Source organism: Nomascus leucogenys, chromosome 22a, assembly GCF_006542625.1.
Source record: "Nomascus leucogenys isolate Asia chromosome 22a, Asia_NLE_v1, whole genome shotgun sequence".
Classification (NCBI taxonomy): domain Eukaryota; kingdom Metazoa; phylum Chordata; class Mammalia; order Primates; family Hylobatidae; genus Nomascus; species Nomascus leucogenys.
The window spans coordinates 13,591,255-13,603,771 of NC_044402.1; the positions used below are offsets into that span (position 1 = coordinate 13,591,255).

At 39.3% G+C, this 12,517-nt stretch overlaps 1 protein-coding gene across 2 annotated transcripts in view; it reads right to left on the reverse strand.

Moving 5' to 3' along the window:
• The window catches only part of CPSF2 (cleavage and polyadenylation specific factor 2), a 39,791-nt gene that overhangs the window by 10,516 nt on the left and 16,758 nt on the right, over positions 1 to 12,517 (reverse strand). For both annotated transcript variants that reach the window (XM_030803169.1, XM_030803168.1), the window contains 2 exons: positions 11,775 to 11,962; positions 10,586 to 10,876 (listed from right to left, as the gene is read on the reverse strand). In XM_030803169.1, coding sequence (XP_030659029.1) covers positions 10,586 to 10,876; positions 11,775 to 11,962 — 479 coding nt within the window. The remainder of the gene's footprint in view (positions 1 to 10,585; positions 10,877 to 11,774; positions 11,963 to 12,517) is intronic.

Genomic DNA, 12,517 nt, shown 5'->3' on the forward strand with positions numbered 1-12,517 from the left:
TTCAGCACTATGACCAATAAAAACGATTTTTTCCTAAGAGCTCTTCCAAATTAGTTAAGAAAAGGATGATCAACACATGAAAAAGCACAAGATACTTAAAAAGGCAATTTACAAAATAAGAAAGACAAATAACTACTGGCCATGAAAAGATCCTTAATTTTACTAATTTTTGAAAAGTACAAAATATAAAAAACATAATTGTTTTCATCTATGAGATTGGCAATGCCATACATGGGGCAAGAGTACCTTCTTCCATTGTCTGTTGGAAAATTAGTGCAACTATGTTAGAAGGCAATTTGCTAACATCTAAAAATAAAAATTTGTCATTTGACACAGTATTTCTACTTCTAGGAATTTATCCTACTGAAACAATCACAAATGTGTAAAAAAAAAGTACATTAGTACATTGCAGCAATGTTTGTAATAGTAAAAAACTGGACAAAATTTTAAAATCCATCAAAATGGAATGATTAAATCAGTAGTTCTCATATATTTATCTTAGGACTACCTTAGACTCCTAAAAATTAGAGAACCCCAAACAGCTTTTTGTTTTTGTGGGTTATATTTATCAATGTCTACCTTATCAGAAATTAAAACTGAGCAATTTTTAAAATATTCATCTGTTCATTTAAAAAATAATAAAACCAGCCGGGCATGGTGGCTTATACCTGTAATCCTAGTACTTTGGGAGGTCGAGGCAGGCAGATCACCTAAGGTCAGGAGTCCGAGACCAGCCTGGCCAACATGGTGAAACCCCGTCTCTACTATAAATACAAAAAGTAGCCAGGCATGGTGGCACATGCCTGTAATCCCAGCTACCCAGGAAGCTGAGGTAGCAGAATCGCTGGAACCTGGGAGGCGGAAACTGCAGTGAGCCATGATCACACCATTGCACTCCAGCTTGGACAACAGAGTGAGACTGCAGCTCAAAAATAAATAAATTAATAATAATAATAGGCCAGGGGCGATGGCTCACGCCTGTAATCCCAGCACTTTGGGAGGCCGAGGCGGGCGGATCACCTAAGGTCGGGAATTTGAGACAAGCCTGATCAATATGGAGAAAGCCCATCTCTACTAAAAATACAAAATTAGCCGGGTGTGATGGTACATGCCTGTAATCTCAGCTACTAGGGAGGCTGAGGCAGGAGAATCACTTGAACCTGGGAGGCGGAGGTTGCAGTGAGCCGAGATGGCACCATTGCACTCCAGCCTGGGCAACAAGAGCAAAACTACATCTCAAAAATAAAAAATAAAAAATAAAAAAATAAATAATAAAACCACATGGCAACATTAACAAATTTTTACAAAAAATAATTAACATTTTCCGAAGCAAAAAAAGATAGTGGGAAGAACGGCATTATTTTATTTTTTTTGAGACAGGGTCTTGCTCCACTGCCCAGGCTGGAGTGCAATGGTGCAATTATAGCTCACTGCAGCTCAATCTTCCAGCCTCAAGCAATCCTCCCACTTCTGCCACCCACCACTCCCAGCTAATTTTTGTATTTTTTTTTGTAGAGACCGGGTCTTGACGTGTTGCCCAAGCTGGTCTCAAACTCCTGGAGTCAAGCAATCTGCCCTCCTCAGCCTCTCAAAGTGCTGGGATTACAGGCATGAGCCACCGCACCTGGGCTGCAGCATTATTCTATATTTTTGCAAATCTCTTTAATGTCTAGCTCAACAGAAGACAGCTGGATTCTCACATTTGCTTCTCCATTCACTCTCTTGCAATATGTTGTTTTGGTTAAAGTATATGAAGAAAATCCAGGCTTATACACATGTATAGTTGGAAAGGGAAAAATATATAAATAGTTCTTTCATGGATATTATTCTTTGATACTACATTAAAACTCAGGAAGTGGTAGTTTCTTAAAGGTTAGTTTTAATGCAGAACCTGAAACCACACCAATAGACTTTTTGTACTCTGTTGCATTAAATTTTTTTTTTTTATGTATCTGTGGTTTTTGTTTGTTTGTTTGTTTTGAGACAGGGTCTCACTCTGTTGCCTACGATGAGTGCAGTGGCATGATCACCGCTCACTGCAGCCTTGAACTCCCGGGTTCAAGCAACCCTTCTACCTCCCAGACTCCTGAATAGCTGGGACCACAGATGTGCACCACCATGCCCAGCTAATTTTTTATTTTTTGTAGAGACAAGGTCTCGCTATGTTATCCAGACTAGTCTTGAACTCCTGAACTGAAGCCATCCTCCTGCCTCAGCCTCCCAAAGTGCTGGGATCACAGGCATGAGCCACTGTGCCCAGCCTGTATTTTAAATTTTGAATGGATCTTTTAATTTGTGCATTTGTTGTCACATAATTAATTGGTTATTTGGAAAATACTAGTTCACCAAGTTATCCAGATCTTACAAATGTTGGCAATATTTTTTAAATAACATTTGCAAATATCACCACCAATCTTATCAGAAGTCTTTTCAGTTTAAGTTGTCAGTCTCACAGTGCTGGGTATAAGATTTCCAAAATTCTAAATTTTCATTTGAAATTAGAATTTTATCAGATTTAAGCCAACAAATGCTGTCAATTGTTTTCTTTAGAGTGACAGGCTCAATGTATTAATTTTCAAGAAAATGTCTGCCAAACACCCAAATCTGAATAACCCTGTCATTATTTCACATAAAAATGGTGTTCCAGACTGGGCACAGTGATTCATGCCTGTAATTCTAGCACTTTGGGAGTTGGAGGTGAGAGGATTGCTTGAGGCCAGTTCGAGACCACTATGGGCAATGTAGCAAGACCCAGTCTCTACAAAAAAGAATTAAAAATTACGAGTGTGGTGAAACACACCCGTAGTCCTAGCTGGTAGGAAGGCTGAGGCAGGAGGGTCACATGAACCCAGAAGTTAAAGGCTGTGGTGAGCCATGATTGTGCCTCTGCACTCCAACCTGGGCAACAGAGACCCAAACTCAAAAAAAAAAAAAAAAAAAAAAAAAAAAACACACACAAAACAGGGCCTGGTGCAGTGACTCACGCCTGTAATCCCAACATTTTGGGAGGCCGAGGCAGGTGGATCGCCTGAGGTCAGGAGTTCGAGACCAGCCTGGCCAACATAGTGAAACCCCATCTCTACTAAAAATATGAAAAAAAAAATTAGCTGGGCATGGTGGCACACACCTGTAGTCCCAGCTACTTGGGAGGCTGAGACAGGAGAATAGCTTGAACCCGGGAAATGGAGGTCGCAGTGAGCCGAGCACTCCAGCCTGGCGACAGAGCGAGGCTCCGTCTCAAAAACAAGAAACAAAAAAAAAAACAACCAAAAAAAGGTGTTCCCAGAAAAAAGTGGCTAGTTTAACTCACGACTCAAATAAACATATAAGTGTTTTTCTTGGAGACAGCCATTGTACAATGCAAGTTCTTTATTAATACTTCCCATCTTGTCACCCAAATTATTTTTAAAAATCTTCTACTAGGCCAGGCGCAGTGACTCATGCCTGTGATCCCAGCACTTTGGGATGCTGAGGCGGACGGATCGCAAGGTCAGGAGATCAAGACGATCCTGGTTAACACGGTGAAACAATGTCTGTACTAAAAATACAAAAAATTAGCCAGGCGTGGTGGCACATACCTGTAGTCCCAGCTACTCAGGAGGCTGAAGCAGGAGAATCGCTTGAACCCAGGAGGTGGAGGTTGCAGTGAGCTGAGATCGTACCACTGCACTCCAGCCTGGGCGACAGAGCAAGACTTGTCTCAAAAAAAGCAAAAAAACTTTTACTGAAAGAACTTAGTAATATTAGTAACTTTTACTATTCCCTCAAGGACTTTTTTCTTTTTTGTAGAGACGGTCTCACTATGCTGCCCAGACTGGTCTCAAACTCCTGGCCTCAAGCAATCCTCTCACCTCAGCCTCCCAAAGTGCTGGGATTACAAGCATGAGCCAGTATGTCTGGCCCCTCAAAAACATTCTCTTTCAAATTTCTTTTGTTTAATATACCTTTATACGTTGTAGAGGCAGAGTCTTGCTATGTTGCCCAGGCTGCTCTGAAACTCCTGGCCTCAGGTGAGCTTCCCACCTTAGCCTCCCAAAGTGTTAGGAATAGGCATGAGCCATGACGCCCAGCCTCTCAAGGACATCTTAAGTGAAACTAGCTTTTTTTTTTTTTTTTTAATGACAAGTGTACGGTGATGAAAAATGCAGTGACTACTAGTGGAGTTTTAGGCCAAGGTGTAAGCACTTTATGCACCACTGATCTTACTCACCAGTATAAATGTAGGCACAGTGAAAAGGCCAATATCATCTTACCAGTATTATGAAAAATAGTTTTGGCTTTGTGGACTCCCTGAAAGGGTCTCAGGGACTCCCAGGGGTCCTCAAACCACACTTTTGAGAACCACTAGATTAAATAATCACAGTATACATATACAATGTACTATTATAAAATTACTAAAAAGCTTTCATTTATTTATCCAAAAACATTTAAATGTTTATAATATACCAGGTACTACGTAAGGTAGACCTATATCTTCTTACATTGTTCAAGAAGGACTCAAGTGAAAATACAAGTCTCAGGATATGTAGAATATGTGATAATTTGGTTCCATCTCTCTCTCGCGCTTGCGTGCATGTGCTCTCTCTCTCTGTCTATATATATATGTATGTGTATATATATATATATATATATAAAAAAATAATATAAATATAAAATAATATATATATATATACACATACATATATCTTTTTTTTTTTTTTTTTTTTTGAGAAGAGGCCTTGCTATATTGCCCAGGCTTGCCTCAAACTCCTAGGCTCAAGCAATCCTCTTGCCTTAATAGCTGGGACTACAGCCACATGCCACCACATCTTGCTCCCATCTCTTTAAAAAAATAAAATAAAAACCAGGTATTAGTACATCAATAAGAAAAAAAAAAAAAACCAGAATATATATGCTTCAAAAATGTCAACAGTTATGACAATTAAACGCAGTATGTAGTCACAGATGGGAACCTGGACAAAAAAGGAAAGGGTAATTATAAAGGACATTGTGGTCATCAGTAAAAGGTGAATGCTGAATGGGGTCAATGGGTGAAATGGTAGGGTGGTATCGTTGTTGACTTCCTGATTTCAATGGATGTAACATGGTTTTGCTGGAAATGGACCTTATTTTTAGGTAACACACGCTGGCAATATTTAGAGATAATGATGAAATATTTGCAATTTTTCTTCAAATGGTTCAGAAAAAGTAATATTATGTCTATGTGTATATAAGTGATAAAGCAAATCCAGTGAAATGTTGACAATTGGGGAATCTGGGTATAATATTTTTGTAACTTTCCTGTTTGAAATTTTTTCAAAATTAAAAGTAATGGAAAAAGGGGAATCTCTCTGAAACTATTCTCGTTCAGGGGCTGCCCAGTGGGGTAAGGGGAGGGGAGACAAGTAACAACAAAAAAATTAAACCGATTCAGATTATTTTCACGTATAAAATAAATGGGTGATTTACATGTTTAAGGCCAGGAGCAGTGGCTCACACCTATAATACCCGCACTTTGGGAGGCCAAGGTGGGAGAATCGTTTGAGGCCAGTAGTTCAAGAACAGCTTGGGCAACACAGCAAGTTCCCATCTCTACAAACTTTTTTTTTAAATTAGCTGGGCATGGCGGCACATGCCTGCAGTGCGAACTACTTAGGAGGCTTAAGCAGGAGGTGCGCTTGAGCCCAAGAGTTCAAAACTGCAGTGAGCTATGATCGTGCAACTGCACTCCAGCCTGGGTGACAGGGAATGACATGACCCTGTCTCAAAAAAATAAAAAGTTAAAATAAAAAAAAAAAATACATGTTAATATCTGGCATCTCACATTTGCCTAATAACTTATTTGAAAATAAGTTTCATTCAGAAAATAGTGGGTTTTTTTTAAGAACAGCAACCCACATAGATGCCTTTTACCCACCAATAATCTTTAACAAAGTGTTTACCTCTGTGATTTAGTTTATGCCTGTTGCTATAATAAATTTTTCTCTCCATCTTATTTTTCATTTAAAATATGTAAGATTAATGGCTTATTCAGAACCAGATTTCTAGAATAACCAACTCGAAAATATTTTTCTTCCTACTCCTTCACTGTATTACCTCCAACTTACTCCTTTTTCTAATCCAAATCTACTCCAACCTATCAATCCTTCGTTGTTCATTTTTGCTCTTTCTAAATGAGTAAGACTTGACTTAGAAGGGCATTAGATATAAATGAAAAAATACCATACTTGGTAAACTTTTCTTATCTAACACAATCAGAAACCTAGTTTATTCCATATTCACTTTTTTGATTATTCATGAATTCAACCAATGCACTCACTGAAGACCTCCAATATGTCAGGCACAGTTCTGGGTGCTAGGGATACCAAAAAACAAGGGCCTTTTTCTCATGGAATTCATATTCTAGTTGATGGTGGGAAGAGGAAGACAACAAAAAAGAAATACATCAGATGGTGATGAGTGCTAAGAAAAATAATTCAAGTAAGATGATGGGCAGCTAAACCAGGCAGGTATTTTAAATCTGTAGTCAAAGGCCTACCTGAGGGGGTAGGCCTCAGGTTTAACCTGAGACCTGAATGATCAGGAGCCAGCCACGCGCAAAGCCAGGAAAGAACACTATAGGCAGAAGAACAGCTAGTACAAAGATCCTGATGCACTGTAGGGCATAGAGAAAGTGGAATAAGCTAAGGTCACAAGGTAGGTGGGGATTAGATCATGTGGGATCTAAGAAGCCTGCATAAGTAGCATGGATTTTATTGAAAGAGAAGAAGGAAGGCTTTGGAGCCATTTAAGCAAGTGAATGACATGAAATGATGAATGTTTAAAAGATCTCTCTGGGAGTTGTTATCCAATAGGTACAGAGTTTCAGTTTTGCTACATGAAAAAGTTTTAGAGATCTGTCATACAACACTGTACATATAGTTAACACTACTGTACTGTACACATAAAAATGGTTAAGATAGTGAACTGTATGTGTTTTTGGTTGTTTTTTGAGATGGAATCTCGCTCTGTCACCCAGGTTGGAGTGCAGTGGTGCGATCCTGGCTCACTGCAACCTCCACCTCTCAGGTTCAAGCGATTCTCCTGCCTCAGCCTCCCGAGTAGCTGGGATTATAGGCGCCCACCACCACGCCAGGCTAATTTTTTGTATTTTTAGTAGAGACAGGGTTTCACTCTGTTGGCCAGGCTGGTCTCGAACTCCTGACCTTGTGATCCACCCGCCTCTGCCTCCCAAAGTGCTGGGATTACAGGGGTGAGCCACCACGCCCAGCCCTCTATTTCTTTTTTTTTTACCATTTCTATTTTTTACCTTAGTTGGCTCTGCCCAACATGCCACAGAAATATTCTATTTCTCGATCAGGGTACAGGCTAGACAGGTGCATTCAATTTGTAAAAGTTCATCGTGCTATACACTTCACGTAGGTTTCGGTACATATTACACTTCGGTGAACATTTTTTAAACTTCCAAATTTTTGGCTTGAATATGTGGGAAGTGCTGCATTCTCTGAGATAAGACAGAACAGTACTGGGAGTAGGGGAAGAATAAAAATTGTTTTGGATGTGATCAAGTAGAGGGAAAACTGCTAGATAATGAAGATAGGAGGGATAACTGCAAAAGAACTATCGCTAAGAAGGTGAGCAAGAAAAGGTCCCTGAGCATCAGCATTAGTTATTAAAAAGATCAAAAACTTAACATTTGATGTTTTGGCTGTTTCTCATTTCTTTAGCATGCTTCTAAACATCATTGTCTATTTTTTTCCAAACTTAAACCATTTTTCTTTTACTAATTCCTCAAATGGTTTATTAGACCTAATTGAATTTCTAGTAATTAAAATTTTCAAATTCAGTATTTCCTATCTGATGAAATTGTTTCAAGTATTTCTGAGTTCTTTTAACCTTGTATTTCTAAGCTACTAAATAACCGCAAAGACACCATTTTACTTTGCTATACTTGCTCAGAATTCTTGCTCAACAATTCTATAATTATAGTACATATATCTCAGATTTTAGTTACTGATGTTATGGTTTTCTTAGGTAGAGCTGGCAGACAGATATCCGTACCACATAGCTTTTAACAAACTAAACTTTCCTTAAAATGACCGCTAAGGGCCAGGTGCAGTGGTTCGTGTATAATCCCAGCACTTGGGAAGGTGGAGTGGGTTAGGGAGTGGGGTAGGGACAGCTTGAGCCTAAGAGTTTGAGGGAACAGTGAGCTATGATGGCGCCACTGCACTCCAGGCTGGGTGACAGAGTGAGAGTCTGTCTCTAATTAAATAATTATATGAGTGCTACAAAGACAAAATGAGAAGCTTTATGATACTGCTTTATGTTAAGGTTTGTCACTGATTTATGTTAAGGTTTGTCACTGCTTTATGTTAAGGTTTGTCACAGCTTTATGTTAAGGTTTAGTCACCTAAACCTTTGTACAACTCTGGCAGTTATTAACCATCCCACTATATCAATTGCCACAAACTTTAATGATATACTAATTCTGAAAAATCGATAGATTTGATGGGCTGGTTATTAGGCAAATGATCTTTGGGTATACTGGTTATTGAGCTAATCATCTTGTTCCCATAGCAGGAGATAAGGCAGCAGCAAATGCAGATGCAGAATCAAGTTAGTACATTTAGTGGCGGAAAGATAAAGGAATTCCTGACTCACTGCTTCGACTTCTACGTTAAGTTTGAGACAAGATCATGTGCTATGAATGAAGGCTGAGAGTGAGACATAGGATGTTTGAGGAGAAAGAAGATATAAAATTACTTACCGTGAGAAAGGGAACATCCTACTGAATGCTGAGTACTGGTGTAGGGTCCCCTTTTGAGATGTGAAGTTATGAATGTGAAAACAAATCTGTCTACACCATAGTGTTTAACTTCAGAAACATAAAGCTGCTTAAGTACAGGCACAAACCAAGCAAATGGTTTAAGTAAAGTCAAAGCCTTTCCAGGCAACTAAAACAGAAGTATAGGAGAGTTAAATGTATTTGCAAAATTTTGATTAATTGTGGACCACTGAGTTTAAGGCTGGAAGGATGACGGACTGTAAAAGGTGAGGTTCATGAACTGAAAGTCCCAATGGAACCGAAGAGTTATTGTCATGGGAATAATAGGGAAAGTCAGCTGTAAATTCAAAATGATATGCTTGAGATGGAGATCTGGAAACTGTTCAGCCATAAGAAGGTTACAGGCATGACCACAGAAGCAGACAGCATGACAGCAGGAATGGATGTCTGAGGTAAGATGAAGGAAAAGATTAAGAAATAAGGTGTCAAGTAACTGAGAAGAACTGGACAGATCATACACATGGATGCTAAGGTCAATGAGAATAAAGTCCTGAACACAAGTGGACAGGAAGACTGTGAATCAGGGTCAAATGATGAATGAGTAACAGAATGACCAAGAGATCATTAAATGTCAGAAACATTTAGGGGTCAGCATATCAGGAGGGGTCAGCATATCAGCAGGTCTGAAGGCAAAAACTGCAAATGGAAGATAAGTAGCTAGGAAGCTGCAATACAGAACAAGGAAGACATGTACTCCATTCAAAGTACATGAAACACTGAAAGAAAGAGTAATTACTTCAGAGGGCTACAGGATAAAGAAAGTGTTTAGGAAAGAGTCTGATTTAAATTAAGCAAGAGACAGGAAAGGAACCTTTCACAGATTGAGAAAACATTGTATATGCTTACCCTCTGGGTAAACTAGAGGGTACCACGGAAAAGTTTAAGAATGAGAATTTCTTTTGAGACCACCCATGGCAACATAATGAGACAATGTCTCTCCAAAAAATAAAAACAAAAAAATAGCCAGGCATAGTGGCACATGTCTGTGGTTCCAGCTACTTGGGAGGCTGAGGGAGGAGGATCCTTTAAGCCCAGGAGTTTGAGGCTCCACGGAACTATGATAGTACCACTGCACTCTAGACTGGGTAACAAAGCAAGACCCCATCTCAAAGAAGAACGAGAACCTCCAGTTAAGGAACTCTGAAATTTGTGCTATTAAAGGCTCTCTTCCACAGTAATTTTTTTTTTAAGAGATGGGGGGTGGGTCTTGGCATGTTGCCCAGGCTGACCTCAAATTCCTGGGCTCGAGTGATCCTTCCACCTCAGCCTCCCGAGTAGCTGGTACTACAGCACACACCACCACTCCTGGCTCTCAAGAGTAATTCTGGGGGCCGGGCACAGTGGTTCACGCCTGTAATCCCAGCACTTTGGGAGGCCGAGGTGGGCGGATCACGAGGTCAGGAGATCAAGACCATCCTGGCTAACACAGTGAAACCCTGTCTCTACTAAAAATACAAAAAAATTAACCGGGCGTGGCGGTGGGTGCCTATGGTCCCAGCTATTTGGGAGGCTGAGGCAGGAGAATGGTGTAAACCCAGGAGGCGGAGCTTGCAGTGAGCCGAGATCATGCCACTGCACTCCAGCCTAGGTGACAGAGCAAGACTCTGTCTCAAAAAAAAAAAAAAAAAAAAAAAAGAGTAATTCTGATAAAAATCCTAAAACAACTTCAAGATTTAGTTTTGGTCACTATTTTTTATACATCATGCACAATGTATCCCCCAAACAGTTTTAAGATAAAGTTCACATACGAGTGCTTACCTCTATTTCTGTAATTTTTTCAGAAGGATTATCAATTAGGAAACGTGCTAAAGTCCCAGGAGTAGTTCTGTAAGTTAGAATGATTGAGTTTTTAGGGTCCTGACACCACTGAATAAAGAGATCCCTTGAAAATCCACATTCCAGGTCAGGTTGGCTGGCAAGTACAACTTTAGGGCTAGGTACTCGGGCCAAGTCAGAAAGACCATGACATAAAGAGAGATGGCGAAACTGAAACGGATTATTTCGTTTGTCTTCAAAACATCTCATCAATTTATCACTCATCCATTCTACCTAATATAGGGGGAAAGATGACAATAATTAGAAATACTATATTATAACTTCAATATATTCTCTAATAGTCAGGGAATTCAAGTTCTATCTTTTACCCCCACTGATTGCTTAAATTTGCACTGTTTTGACAAGCAGCTTATTTTCTGCTTCCATTTCCCATTAGATTATCCCACCCTCGTTTTCATCCCCAAAAAACCCAATTTTGCATTATATTTCACGTATTAATCACCTTAAATCTTTTTGAAAAGGCAAGGTATATATTCTAAACGAAAATCTTACTCCCAGAAATTGCTATTTCAAGGCAAAAAGCTTATTTAAAAGAAAGAACAATCCTGGCTAACACAGTGAAACCCCGTCTCTACTAAAAATACAAAAATTAGCCAGGCGTGGTGGTGGGTGCCTGTAGTCCCAGCTACTCGGGAGGCTAAGGCAGGAGAATGGTGTGAACCCGGGATGCGGAGCTTGCAGTGAGTCGAGATCGTGCCACTGCACTCCATCCAGCCTGGGCGACAGAGCAAGACTCCATCTCAAAAAAAAAAAAAAAAAAAAAAAAAGAAAGAACAATGAATTCTAACATGCATATGCTATGAGGTAGGTGCTATTTTTGTCCCCATTTTACAGTTTACAGACTGGGATACTAAGAGTTAGAAGGGAAGTAATTTGCCTAATCTTTAAAACAGGGACATAACGGAAACTACTTAATAGAATAAATAGGGATTAAATGAAACAATACATTTAAAGCACACAGAACAGTAAATGGTTAATGGCAAGTTATCATCATTATTAACAATCTCTTCAAGAGAAAAATAAAATCCAAAAAACATTTAAGACACCCACTTCCACAGACCCAATCACTGTAGCAAACTTCTTTATTACAAGTGACAACATGAGAACAAACCTGAGACTTAGAAAATTCCACCACATTGTAACTGACATTATTTAGGAGTGCCAATGAGTAAACACCCAATCCTGCATCTTTAGTCCTCCAAATCTGATCAAGAAGTTGAGCAAGTTCCAAAACTCTGCCTGCTGTATCCACTGCTATTAACACATTTCCATCACCTCGAAGTGTTTCCAGGACATTTGCTAGAAAACAAGAATGTAAAATCCCTATAGAACGTAACAATACTATGCTACAAAAGTAAAGATAATTTTGTCTCTCTGTTTTTATTAGAAAGACTATAATTTACAAATAAGCAACTACTAGGCCAGGTACAAAATGAAGGAATTTTGTTCAGGTCATTACAAACGCTTTTGATTCTGTTGAATATCTCTTCATACATTCAGTGTCATCAACTCTCAATCTTTCTTCATTGAAAAATTATAAATCAGTAGTCCTCAACACTTTATACATCATAATACACATAGAAAATGGTGTGTGTATCACTGAGAAAATTGTATGACCAGGCCAAATGTAACCAGCCTGGTGTTTCCAGGCTACCCTGGTCTCGCCTATCCACCCCAATGAACTCTGTTATGATGAATTCCCAAATTTATATACATATATATATACACTCACATAATTATATATACAGCCATCCCTCAGTATCCATGGGTACTGGCCCCAGGACCCCCACGAATACCAAAACCATCAGATGCCCAGGTCCCTCAAATAAAATGGTGGCCAGGCGCAATGGCTCA